General features: G+C 43.7%; 1 protein-coding gene across 1 annotated transcript in view; it reads right to left on the bottom strand.

Moving 5' to 3' along the window:
* The window catches only part of LOC310781216 (3-hydroxyisobutyryl-CoA hydrolase, mitochondrial-like), a 56,695-nt gene that overhangs the window by 40,968 nt on the left and 1,092 nt on the right, over positions 1 to 14,635 (bottom strand). Inside the window, exons 3-6 of the mRNA XM_083641775.1 lie at positions 14,464 to 14,595; positions 11,564 to 11,648; positions 11,387 to 11,467; positions 11,180 to 11,232 (exon numbers count right to left, since the gene is read on the bottom strand). Coding sequence (XP_083497901.1) covers positions 11,180 to 11,232; positions 11,387 to 11,467; positions 11,564 to 11,648; positions 14,464 to 14,595 — 351 coding nt within the window. The remainder of the gene's footprint in view (positions 1 to 11,179; positions 11,233 to 11,386; positions 11,468 to 11,563; positions 11,649 to 14,463; positions 14,596 to 14,635) is intronic.

The raw sequence follows: 14,635 nt of genomic DNA, 5'->3' as shown, positions 1-14,635 counted from the left end.
ATTAATTTCTCATGACTTTTGATGCCTACAAGCAGGGTAGTAGGTTTCAATAAGTGCCACTTTACGAACATTTATGGCGAAAAATGGCAAAAAGTTCCAGAGCACAATTGGCTGAATCTACATCAGCTGAGCTTTTTATTTGTGTAGTACTGCAGGCGGCCTCTGCGCTGGTATTGCGCAATACTCTCAAGAACGCATCGTCTCAAACTGCCAACAGCGTCATGTGTGCTTGTGACCTAGCAAGTTAATTCTTCCAAGAACGACTAGCAAGAACGTTCTCCCCAAGAACCCAAGAACAAGAATGCATTCTTGGTATTGAGAAACGGCCCAGGCCTGCCCTTTAACAGAGTCAGTGCATGTGTGTGAATAACGAGTGTGCTAGGCCAGAGGTTCCTCAAACGTTTTTCAGCCAAGGACCCCTCACAAGATAGAAAATATCCCGGGGACCCCCTCATTCTAATTTGTGATTTTGGGCTAAGCTTAATTGTTTCCACGGTAACGTGCTTGACATTTAAATTGATAGGTTTGTGAGATTAGAATGTAATCCATGAACCATTTTAGATTCAAAGCATAAAATATTTCCGTTGAACTACTGTATGAAGCTTTTGCACACACAAAAAGTTTTTATTTTTATTTTCCTGAAAACTTTTTGCGGACCCCCTGGCAAAGTGCCACGGACCCCTGGGGGTCCCCGGACCCCCATTTGAGAACCACTGTGCTAGGGCAACAGGGAGAGAGGTGACGGTTAATGAGGAGTATTGGGGGGGGACATTTCCAACACATACAAATCAAATCAAAGGATAATCATACCGCAACAGAGTAGACGGACAGATGAACAGACAGATGGACAGATAGTAAAAAGATATATGTAGTAATATGATTACAAAACATAAGATTACTTTTGGGGAAATGTGCGCAAAACCTTGAAGCTGGAATCCTGACTCTCTAGTACTTTCCTATCCCTAGCTACAGGGTCATTTACTGGTCAGGTCAGAGAACAATCCAATAGGCCAATGATTGGTGGTCGTGACAAAAGACGACTGAGGAAGGTGGCAGGCTGGATAAATCCCCAAAAGGCATTCACCATGAAATGGAGAATAATGGCGTTTTTATTACTTCTATGAATTCAGACATCTGTTGTTGAACTGACAGTTATAAAGAGAGTATTCATTCACTTTCCCCATCCAGACTATCTCAGTTGGTCCAGGGATTAAACCTTCCTGTTATGAAGTCACTTCTCTGCCATTAATAGTAATTGGATGTTAAATAATGTGACTTCTTTTGACTTCTATTCTATTGCAACGTCTCTGGCACAGCCCCTAACCAACTCTTGTGTAATTAACAACAATACACATACATACTGTACATACATACACAAGTTACATTTCCACAATAGAAATTAGTAAGATAGCTAAAATGTCTAGTGAAGAGGTAATATATCACCATGGAAATATGTATGCAATAATAATAATACTTCTTTCGCTGTTGCTTTTCTTGGCTTGAAAATGAACAGGGAGCTTTTGTTTCGAACTGTATGAACTGGAAAGTGAGTTTCTGAAAGGCAGAAATCTCAGTACCTGCCAAAGTAGCCTACCGTAATCATTGGGTCATTGGTATTGATCAATATTGAATCAAAACATTGAATATTGAAAATTGAATCAGCCCCTCCACATATCTAATATGGTGATTTTGTGCTATGGACAAATTAAATAAATATTACATAACAATAAAACCTTGAAAAACACTTAATAAACACTTGCAGGGTTGTGTAAACCTACGATGCAAACAAGTGTTAGTTGATGTCATCATCATCAGATTCATCATCCTCACCGCTGATGATGATGTCACCAAAGATGCCAACAGTGATGTCATCATTGAAGATGTCAGATGTTGCTGAAATGATGATGATGTCATCATCATTGATGTCACCTGACATAATATGCCAATGATGATGTCACACTGGAATGTGATGTCACTGTCAAAGGCTACAAGAATCAGCTCTCCCACCTTCACGCTGTCAGATCGTAAGATCAGCTTCTGCAACAGTCTAGTCTAGTTTTTGTTCTTGCTTGCAAGTTTGCCTCTGTTGCCAGTTCTGGTTTACCAGGTAAAGCCTGGATTATGCTTGACGCTTTGGCCGGCCGCACGGAAATGAGAGACACGGAATCCGACGAGGAAACGTGTGGAGCTTGTATACTCTGTGTGGGTTTCTGCAGGGGGAATTGAGCGCGAGTCTTGAAAACTCCACTTTGTCCGCCCGTCCGCGTAGTTACAAAATTCGGCGTGCGCACGGCCGGTCGAAAACCGTCCGCACGGAGCCTTGCGGAGGGGCGTGTCTGCTGATTTGACGTCACTTTTCCGCGCGGACACTCGCGTTCCTCGCTGATGCGGAAAGCATAATGAGACCTTAAGCCTGTCAGGTGTCTGCGGGTGGATCCACTAGTCTCCCACTTAACTTAAGACTGTAACTGAGCTCGCCATTCCAACCGACAAGTTGACTTGGGAGTCAATATCCAGACACATGATATATAGACAAATGATATATACACTAGGTCCTAAAGTGCTGAACATTTCCTTTAAATACAATGGAATAATGTGCTGCTGTATTGATAGGTTTAGGCTGTCACTAACATGACGAGAGCCTGGGCTGCCTTCATGTCAACGATCACGCAGCGGTGTGTTTGCTGCTGTGTTTGTGTGATAACAGTAGACAAGCTGTCATCTCCTTACTGTCAGCCACAGAGCTACAGAACAGTGCTGCTGGCTTGGCCTTAGGGCTGGGTGACATATGACCACAGAAGATTAAAATATCTGATGACCAGACAGACACTGAACAGACCACTGCCGACACTTGCTGCTGTTCTGAAAGAGCTAGATCCTGACAAAAACACACACAGGGCAGGCACACAGAGGAGACACACACACACACACACACACACACACAGGCAGGCACACAGAGGAGACACACACAGGCAGGCACACAGAGGACACACACACACACACACAGGCAGGCACACAGAGGAAACACACAAAGGCAGGCACACAGAGGAGACACACACACATACACACAGGCACACACACACACACACACACACGCAGGCAGGCAACCAGAGGAGACACACACACACACACACACACACAGGCAGGCACACAGAGGAGACACACACACACACACACACACACACACAGACACACAGGCACACAGAGACTTCTCAGCCAAGGAGCTGAAATACAGCATGATCCTCTGTCAACGTGTCAACACTCAGGCTCAGGGCTAAGACAGCCTCAGGCTCAGGGCTAAGACAGCCTCAGGCTCAGGGCTAAGACAGCCTCAGGCTCAGGGCTAAGACAGCCTCAGGCTCAGGGCTAAGACAGCCTCAGGCTCAGGGCTAAGACAGCCTCAGGCTCAGGGCTAAGACAGCCTCAGGCTCAGGGCTAACGGCGGGTTCACACATACGCCTAGAGCGACGCTTAAAGCTACGCTTAAGCTACGCCTACGCATATGCATATAGGCATCGCTTCATGCACGCTAGGCGCCTATTTGCGTTCACACAGGACGCCACACTGAAGCCCCGCTCTGCGCTACGCTGATCACATGAGCAGCGGTTTTTTACACTTTTCAGATCTGATTTACAGCATGGGTGAGTAATATAAACCTCTTTTTTATTGTAATGTGCAAGTGACGATGTCTGTCTATTTCCTGGCCGGCTGTAATTGTTATTTTCCCTCGGGTAATCATGTGAATGAATTTGCGCTGACATAGGCTATAGCACAATGGAGTGTGCACAAACAATAAAGTGTTGTAATTTTAACCAGCCTATTTTATTTCGGTCTGTAGCTTAACTCATTGAGTGCCAGCCACTTTTGGAGAACGGACGCTCCCAGTGCCAGAGTTTCAGAGCGTTTTCAGTGATTTCTCGAGGCCCACAGAATATTGTGTGATATTACTATGTAAACACCGAACACGCACAAAGAACAAGGAGACTCTATTGTATCATCAGCAAAAAAAAGTTTATTGATACCATTTTCCGTTCTTTAGTTATGAGCCGGAGAAGATAGGTTGTTTTGAGCAAAAACAGGCTTTTCAAATTAGAAGCTGAGTTATTCCGCCTTTTGTGAAATGAAGCATTTCAAGCACATTCACTGAGTCTGAAGCTAATATTTTCTGATGTAGTGACGTGGTGTAGTTGTGTGGTGCCCTGCGTGCCCCACCCTCCTCTCCCCCCCTCAGCTGCAAACTCCTCCCCACACTAACACACAGCCTCACGCACCCAGTCTATTTTCGGAGTGCTCCGTTTTTGTGCGCCGGCTCCCAGCGCGACACGGAAAAGCCAAACCGGACTGCTGAGAATGGTTTGGCCCTTCAGCGTCGGGTGCTGCTTTTCTGGCGGCTAATCGTGTGGAGAAACTATGCAGACAGACAGACAGAGGCAGAGGGGCTCAGTTGTGGGCGCGGATTGACTGCTGCCATCTATATGGCTCTGGCTGCAGCATGAGCGGTTTCTCTTTCATCACAGGGCTTTTTCCTGTTGTTTTCCTGACCTTTCTCTAATCTGGAGAGCACTGTCGCCACCTAATGAGTCCGTAAAATAGGTTATACACCTTCAATAGCTACAATATTTGTACAGGAGATGCAGGAGGCTTTGATCCACGTCCCACCATCAAAAAACGCATTTGACGTCGATCGACGTCATTGGCACTCAACGTCACTATTTACTTTGACGTCGATCGACGTCATTGGCACTCAATGAGTTAATGATATCCGAGACATAGCCCCACCATGCATGCCTGCCACCTTTGCCATTCTTGTTGCTCACTTCCTGCATAGCTTGACAGTTCAGCGCGCCTAGACGCTGAAAAATAGAACAGACGCCTAAACGATAAATGCAGCGCAGCGAGAGCGTGGCTTCAGCGCAGCGTGGCAGCGGTCTGTGTGAACGCTCTCATCTGTTAACAAGGACGCCTACATTTTATGCGTTGCTTATGCGTTGCTTAAAGCGTCGCTCTAGGCGTATGTGTGAACCCGCCGTAAGACAGCCTCATGCTCACGGACAGCCTCAGGCTCAGGGCTAAGACAGCCTCATGCTCACGGACAGCCTCAGGCTTAGGGCTAAGACAGCCTCAGGCTCAGGGCTAAGACAGCCTCATGCTCACGGACAGCCTCAGGCTTAGGGCTAAGACAGCCTCAGGCTCAGGGCTAAGACAGCCTCATGCTCACGGACAGCCTCAGGCTTAGGGCTAAGACAGCCTCAGGCTCAGGGCTAAGACAGCCTCATGCTCACGGACAGCCTCAGGCTTAGGGCTAAGACAGCCTCAGGCTCAGGGCTAAGACAGCCTCATGCTCACGGACAGCCTCAGGCTCAGGGCTAAGACAGCCTCATGCTCACGGACAGCATCAGGCTCAGGGCTAAGACAGCCTCAGGCTCAGGGCTAAGACAGCCTCAGGCTCAGGGCTAAGACAGCCTCAGGCTCAGGGATGAGACAGCCTCAGGCTCAGGGATGAGACAGCCTCAGGCTCAGGGCTAAGACAGCCTCAGGCTCACGGACAGCCTCAGGCTTAGGGCTAAGACAGCCTCAGGCTCAGGGCTAAGACAGCCTCAGACTCAGGGCTAAGACAGCCTCAGGCTCAGGGATGAGACAGCCTCAGGCTCAGGGATGAGACAGCCTCATGCTCAGGGCTAAGACAGCCTCAGGCTTAGGGCTAAGACAGCCTCAGGCTCAGGGCTAAGACAGCCTCAGACTCAGGGCTAAGACAGCCTCATGCTCAGGGCTAAGACAGCCTCAGGCTTAGGGCTAAGACAGCCTCATGCTCAGGGCTAAGACAGCCTCAGGCTTAGGGCTAAGACAGCCTCAGACTCAGGGCTAAGACAGCCTCAGACTCAGGGCTAAGACAGCCTCAGACTCAGGGCTAAGACAGCCTCAGGCTCAGGGATGAGACAGCCTCAGGCTCAGGGCTAAGACAGCCTCAGGCTCAGGGACAGCCTCAGACTCAGGGCTAAGACAGCCTCAGGCTCACGGACAGCCTCAGACTCAGGGCTAAGACAGCCTCAGGCTCAGGGCTAAGACAGCCTCAGGCTCAGGGCTAAGACAGCCTCAGGCTCAGGGCTAAGGAAAAAGAAACAGAGATGGGACGATGGGACGATGGGATGCAGCCACTGGAATGAGGGAGCGTTTAATCTCACATTCCCCAAGATGAATTCATCACCATAAAAGTAGTGGAACATTGTGATGTGCTGGTCTGATGCCACCAAGCTCCATATAAGAACATGTCTCCAGAACCTGGTGTATACAATGGAAATGTACAAAAGTGTGCAGTGGATTATGTTTACAGCTCTCCTGTTCACAGATAGGCTTCAAACTTTACAACCGAGCAAGGTTAGTTTACACAGGTTAAGTATACGGAAGCCTAATGAAGGCTTCATAAAGCGCTCATTATTAGGAGATTTGGTTTACCGGTTGTCTTCCACTGATAAAAGATGTGCTCTGCAATACTTCCAAAAGTCCTGAACTGTTTGCACATATAGAAATAAACGTTTCATTCGGTGTGTACGAGAGTAGGCTTTTTGTGGAAGCCTCTGAGGGGAGACGAGAAACGAGTGATTGATAGTAGGTATAAACACTTGAAAAGAAACCGCAGGATCAGTTTTGAGAAATTATTCCCTGTGTACAACAGGTGCAGTGCTTTTTAGGGCTGTCACTTTTCATTCGAAATTCGAATTTAACTTCGAATGTGGGGGAGGAGGGCATGTTCGAATGTATAATTGACGTGTTCGATTTTATTTTTAAATTATTATTATTAAAAAATAATAATAATAATAATTAACCAAAATTAACCAACTGCTGCTTGCTGGTAATGTTAATCCCATGTCAGAAAAAGTCTCCAGATTTGTCGCGTTAGTCTCTTCTGAGAAAGATTGTCTCCAGGGTCTGAAAAGTTGTCTCGAGTTGGATGCAGCCAAGTTTGTGAGGCAGTGTTGTGACTGTGAGCGTCCAAGCTAACACGTCGGGCCGATGCCCGGTGGCCTGGCCTGCAAACAAAAAAACATTTTATTTTTTTTTATTTTTAATTAACCAAAAAACTTCGAATTCGAACATTTTGCAGGCAATTAAAGTTCGTTCGAACTGTATTTTGGGAAAAAGTGACAGCCCTACATCGCTCCTGTGCAAAAGCATCTGCTTTCAAAGTAAGAGGTGCAAGATGAGAACCTTCATGCAGGGATCACAATCCACAATAAGCTCCTTTTTGGCTGCAACTCCTGTCTTCTCCTCGTGCGTTTTGGACATTAGCAAACAAGAGCTCTTTTCTCCAGGGGGTTAGAGATTACAGACATCAATCACCCCGGACAAATCTCCATCACTCGTCTGCAGCCGCTACGCCAACCCTGCCAGAGAGACTTATAAACACTTCATTCTGCTCTGTAGTGCAGTCCGATGTCCCACTATGTAAATGTTTGAAATCTCGAGAGGAAACTCGGATACTGTGGAAAGAATCAAAAGAAAGCAATGGTTGCTCAAATGTAAAGCACAGCAGAGATGGAATAATAACAATCACACTTCAGTATTCTGGGGTTTAATTCTAGTTTCCTACTTGAAGAATACTGAATTATGCGGGTGTTATCCTATTAAAGAGAGAGAGAGAGAGAGAGAGAGAGAGAGAGAGAGAGAGAGCGGAAGTGTGTGGTCTTTGACCTGCTAATGACATGCCTCGACAGTGGTTTGTGATCACCGGTGCAAAAATACCCGCTCGACGTGGGAGTTCTGCTCTCAGCACAGAGCAGATTCGGGAACAGAGGCTCCTATTCCATATATAGATTGAGCTTGTTTTTATTACTACACACATCAAATAGTCGTCACCCCGGGGTGGTTTACGTCAACATTACTGTCCTCTCTGCGCTGACCGAACAGATAGGACATCGCCGCTTTTATGTTTTCCCATTGGGACAATGAACTGAAATGAGTCGTCCACTCATTATACCATACCATATGGTACCGCATCCTCCTCATCACAAAGGCAAAATACTCTCTTTATTTGGGTATTATTACTTCCTTGTTTGGTTAAAAAAAAAAAACATTAAAAATAACTACCTCCGGACTTTGAGCGACCATAATGCTTGATGCGACCCTCAACAATCTATCTGTATATAATATGTGTATATATATCTTTATTTTTTTCTTTATTTTTATTATTTATTTTTTGTCAGCGCCCTCTAGCTGCTGAAAACCCTGCTGGACACTGCTGCAGGATCCGTGGACACTGCCTAATAGGCTTATTTTGGTATTTTGGCACAACATATGAACACTAGCGAAATATACATGTACTCTGGCCTGTCTCTGGGTGTTTGGGGGAGGGGGGCTTAGGGTAGTTGTTGTTTCTTTTTCCTTTTATTTTGTTTTCTTGTATGTCTATTTTGCATATTGGAAAAACGCAATAATAATAATCATAATTACCTCACTGGTCTTTTTTTTACTTCATTCAATCTTGCTCTCACAAATGAATTATCCTGACTCTCTCTCTCTCTCTCTCCTTCAAAGGAAGAGGGTAAGTGGGTCTGCTGGCGTCATCCTGACTGTCCAAAGAGGAGTAAACCAGATGATTGATTTGCCACAGCTTCTAGGATTTTCCCCCTGCAACTATGACATGTGTTCATATTTGTGGAACTTATACCGAACATACACAACAAATGTTTCATATTTAGTCATACATATTTAAAGAAATTTCCCTGGTGAATCCTACTACTTTTGCTGCTCCAACGGTGCAATTTCACCACAAAGATCAATAACGTTTTGTCCTAGGTTGAGTTCCTAAGATCCTCATCTTCTGCAAGGCATTCACTCGGATGTCTATACTATGAGATTACAGAGTAAATTACCAATGGAAGTGCACAGCACCCAGCTAGTAGCAGTACACTTCATCTTGTCAGCACAATTTCTAAGGCTAGGCAGGCATACAGTAGATAGATTAGCGTTGCATAAAACGCCCACTCCAGGTGGCGAGGCTATGGAGCAGCTGTTTGCATGGACTTTCATCAGGTCCCATTGGATGTGGGCAGGTGTAGCACAGTCCTCTGAGACATGCTTGTGAATTAGGGCTATACAAATAAACTTGACTTGACTGCTCTCTTCAATTAACCCAAATGTGTAACATAATCAGTCAAAGCCAAACCAGCCGCCTGTTTCCTTCTCCTCCACAGACTCAGCAAACATGTAGATACATTTGCATGTCATACTAGGCCAGGGGTGGCCAATCTACGGCCTGCAGGCCAACTGCTGGCCGCTGGCCATTTTTAGTGTGTCAATTTTTCGTTTTAAACTAAAAACGAGAAAATGGGCCAGTTTTTTTGTTTCTTTGTTTTGTTTTTTCATTTTTGGTTTAAAAGGGAAAAGTACCCTGGCCCTGTCTATTTCACGCTGGTTTTTGAACAATTTTTATACTGAATTTTGGTGAAATTATCTCTTGTCTTAACCTGTTGAGGCAGAAATTGAAACGAAATTTGGAAAAGATACCCATCTTGAAATACCCATTTTAATAGGTGAGCACATCAATAAACTACTGTGTCTTATAAAATTAATTTTTGATGGCACAGGTGTTTTCATGAGCGCTGCTGGGGGTAAACCCAACTCTCATTGTTTGTGCCTTGTAGGGCTGCATAATATTGACGAATAATATGGTGATTATTTTGCTGAATACTGCAGTTGGGAGATAAATCGCAATATAGTACAGAGACAGATGTTTCAATGTTTTACAGCCAACAAGAAAACTCCTTTAATCAAACACTGAGATGTTGCTTAATATTTGCTGTGTTTGAATATGAAATGTTTTTAATGTGCAATTTAACTTAGCGGGTTCAGCACCAGAGTACCACTGGAGCATTCTCCACTCTAATCAAATAATTGCAGCCTCTTGGCATTTAAAAACCTATGAAGAAAACATGAATATAAGTGAGCGTGTAGAGACTGATGGCTGTGTGCGACCTTGGTGGAAGAAGCCCAGGAGAAAAATGATACTCAAGGTCACGGTAAAAGGGACAGATTGTAAAACACAAGGGACAGAAGTCAAACATCCACTCCGACCAGGTAAGCAGAACATAAATACAGCAATAACAAATAATAGACCTTTGCATTCAAAGTGATGTCCAATAAATGAGTACTATAGCAACACACTCTCTTCTCATCATCTTGCTTAGTGTAGAGCAAGGTGCCAATTCAAATTCCAGCTGAGCTTGACATTAAGAGTAAAAAAAAAAGAAGAGTGCCAGCAACATGACCTATGTCACTTCAAATTTCAGCCAATCAAAGGCCACCTGGCTGCTGGTAAGGAAAAGGGGCAGACAGCTCTCTACTGACACCCACAGGCAGACTTGAACATCACACATCAAAGAAAGAACTCTAGTCACTCTTTAACAGGAGTCAAAACTGCATGATAGAATAATCTATCTTTCAGGATGTAGGCGTTTTGGTTGCCTGACAATAATGCAAAAATCTTCTGCAATGTGAATAGACCACACACAGAGAATGAAGCCATGTTAGATTAATCCAACATACCGTAGATACATTTATAATAGTCTCGTCTAAAAAACAACAACAGATGAACTAGGGATGTTCATCAATTATCGAAAATCGATAATTGATCGTTAAGGATTGGAATCGATCCTGTGGCATTTGGATCGATTTTTTAATTATTAAAAAAAAAAAAAAAAAAAAAATTGACTAGGTTTGGGTGGAATTCGTTCCTCCTCGCACCACTCCATTGCACAGCCGACTAACGTGAGGTGGAGCTTCATATAGTCTCTAGTTTTCTGGCTGGGCACGGGCCTTTGTGCCAACAAAACTGTTTTAAACATGGGAAATTCACACCGGCATGCGCCGGGGACAGCAGTGTTGGAGAGGAGACACATTGAAAAAAAGAGTTCATTGAGGAGAACACGTTGTCTTTCGTATTTTCTGCCATAGACATTCATTTTGTAAAAAAAAATTGAAAAAAATTGGGGGGAAAAAATGAAAATATTGAAAATTTTCTAAGTATTAATATGATCGATAATCGATAATTGATCGTTAATTTTCACCAATTATCGATTTTGGAAAATTTTCAAAATGAACATCCCTAAGATGAACTATAAATAAATCAGAAATGTGCAGAGAAAGGAGAAAAGAACGTCATCGAAAAGATTAGCATACTCACCCCACCCATTGTTATTCCATCAATAAGGGCGATATATGGTTTCTTGTAATTTCCTTTAAAGACAGAATAAAATGTGTCAAAACAAAATAAACTGTGATCCAAAACATGCAAACTGATGAAATTTCAAAAGGTGAAACTATACAGTAATGCATATGAATAAACACCAATATATACCAGATATCAGTGATAAGCATATAACAAGCATACCTATAACATTGTTCAGAAGGTATTCCTCATAGAAAAAGGTCTGTGCAAGAGGATCTCCGACCTTCCCAGCTTCTGTGACCACTAGGAGGGAATGACAATTTTAACAATGTACCAACACATTTCTACTATTGCATGTCAAGTCTCCCCAGGCCCCAGATCTACAATGACATTTCTTACCTCTGATGTCTCCACCAGCACAAAAGGCTTTCCCACCCGCTCCTTTGATAATGACCATGTCAGTCTCATCGTCTTTCTCCCATTTCTATAATCACAGAAAACAAAATCAAAGCAACCTTACAGGAAGCCTTCACCAAAAACAAAACTTAACTGAATTTTATTTTAATTTGACATGCATGTAGGGCTGGGTGATATGGACAAAAAAAATCATATTATCTCCGTATTTTTATGCTGAATGGCGATACATGATATAAATGGACAAAATCAAATACCACAATATACTTGACCAAATACTTCGATGTGTAACAATATTATACTTATTGCAGGCACATTGGTGATTTGACAAAATATTTACACAATGAGATAATTTTTTTACCAGCTCAGTGGCCTTGTGGTCTGAGTGTCCGCCCTGAGACTGGGAGGTTGTGAGTTCGATCCCCGGCCAAGTCATACCAAAGACTATAAAAATGGGACCCATTTGCCTCCCTGCTTGGCACTCAGCATCAAAGGGTTGGAATTGGGGGGTTAGATCACCATATGATTCCCGAGCGCGGCGCTGCTGCCGCTCACCGCTCACCCAGGGGATGGGTCAAATGCGGAGAACAGATTTCACACATTGTGTGACAATCAGTGGGACTTTACCTTTCCTCATTAAATAAATAATCATCAGTGATGTGGATATCATAGAACAGCTGGTAAGTTCAGAAAATCACTTTGAAATGCAGCCTTTAAAACCAGGAATAGACAACACTTATGCCATATCATGATATTACAATATACAAAGTCTAAGAACTTGAACATATCTAGTCTCATATCACGATATCGATATAATATCGATGCCCAGGTCTACATGCATGTCAAACTGGAAAATGGTCCTGCATATACAGGTAATTGAGAGTTCGAGAGTTACTGATGTCAATGAGTTAATTCTTAATGGCATCTGTCATCATTTAGTGCTAAATGCAGCTCAGTAAATGGTGAAAAAATAAAAATGATTGCCTTAAATACAGTTGTTTGCGCAGCAAGAAGCAAACACCTCACTTGGATAGTCAATTAAATTGAAGTTCATGAAATGGAGAAATGCATGGTTTATGCATGCCATTGTGGCAGTGCAGTGCTACCCTAATAATTAATGTGGTTGATAGTCAGTCAATTATATACATAATGTATATAATAAAAGGAAAATATTGTTTATGGATTTCACTTTAGGCAAGTTCTCAACCAGGATAGAACAAAACTACCTGACTCAGTAACTCCAAGACCTTGACAATGCCAAAAAGTATGAAGCAATTACTTTGTTGACAGCTAATAGAGATGTCTCCAGCCATTGTGGGTGTTGGTAGATAAATTTTATCTACCAACACCCACAGGCAGAGATGAACAGGGGTCATGCCTATGTTCCCCGGGTTCTATGTTCCCCGGGTTCTATGTTCCCTGCTCCTGCTAAAAAGGGTTCTATGTTCCCCGGGTCCTATGTTCCCCGCTCCCGAAAAAGGGTCCTATGTTCCCCGGGTCCTATGTTCCCCGCTCCCGAAAAAGGGTCCTATGTTCCCCGGGTCCTATGTTCCCCGCTCGTATGCGTCAAGTCGGCGAGTGCAAACCGCAATATCTCGAGGTTGTGAGACTTCATTGACGGACTGCATGAGGAAAAGCTCGAGTCTATAGGCTTAGATATATGCACACATTCAGCAGCAGGAGCAGCAACATGCTATCCATAATATTACATTTTTCAGAGAGAGAGAGAGAGAGATATCAATATTTGCAACATTGACGCAGCACTAATCGCCTCTGCCTATATAACCCACAGACATGCACAAGTTCTGTAAAGCCATTCAAATAAATTGTTTAATTTCGCTTGATATGTAGCCTAGCCCCAGGCTATTATATTTTGGTATTCAAAGTAGTCTAAGTAAGAACTGGTGAGAAACTGCCACCTATTAGCTGTCGGTGGAGGTGATTTATCCGCTAAAGAAAGCCATTAAAGCAGGCCTATTTGTTTTCATTGCCTATAAGTCCACATGCTCTATTAATTAAATAAAAAATATATAATATAAAAAAACATTGGGAAACATATCAAGCTAAATTAAACAATTTATTTGAATGGCTTTACAGAACTTGTGCATGTCTGTGGGTTATATAGGCAGAGGCGATTTGTGCTGTGTCAATGTTGCAAATATTGATATCTCTCTCTCTCTCTCTCTCTGAAAAACTTTAATATTATGGATAGCATGTTGCTGCTGCTGCCGCCACGCAGTCACCAACTTATAATTTATTTTTACTGTCGGACTCGAATGTGTGCATCTGAGCCTATAGACTCGAGCTTTCCCTTATGCAGTCTGTCAATGAAGTCTCACAACCTTGAGATATTGCGGTTTGCACTCGCCGACTTTACGCATATGAGCGGGGAACATAGGACCCTTTTTCGGGAGCAGGGAACATAGGACCCTTTTTCGGGAGCGGGGAACATAGGACCCGGGGAACAAAGAACCCTTTTTAGCAGGAGCGGGGAAGATAGAACCCGGGGAACATAGGTACACTCCCCATGAACATCACACCTCAAAGGAACAGACACATCCGAGAAAATGGGTATATGGACTGCATTTATATAGCACTTTTATCCAAAGCGCTTCACAATGTGCTAGTGCTGCCCCTGTCACTAGTCCTAGTCACTCTAACAGGAGTCAAAACTGCATGATAGTAATACACCTTTCAGGATGTAGACTAAGTGTTTTTGTTGCCTGACAATATGAGAAAATCTCCGTTGACTCGTTAGCTAACAGAGATAACTGCAGTCATTTACGATCAGCCACACACTGCAGTATTACATGGCACTTAACATGCTTATGTCCTTGACACTTGTCCCAGTGGTAGTTATAGCGTTAACCCATCCTCCACCATACCTTGAGCTGGGGATAGATGTGTTGGATCATGGGCAGGTTGAGGGCGTTCAGGACTTTGGGTCTGTTCAGGGTGATCACACCTGTATTACCCACGTTCTCCAGGAGAACCTCTGGAGCCCCCTGACTCGACATCTGTTCAGAAATTGATACAAGACAACATCAATATAAGTCA

Source organism: Poromitra crassiceps (assembly GCF_964638095.1).
Source record: "Poromitra crassiceps genome assembly, chromosome: 8".
Lineage (NCBI taxonomy): Eukaryota > Metazoa > Chordata > Actinopteri > Beryciformes > Melamphaidae > Poromitra > Poromitra crassiceps.
Note: the sequence above shows the minus strand (reverse complement) of the source record. Positions and strands in the feature narration are given on the sequence as shown.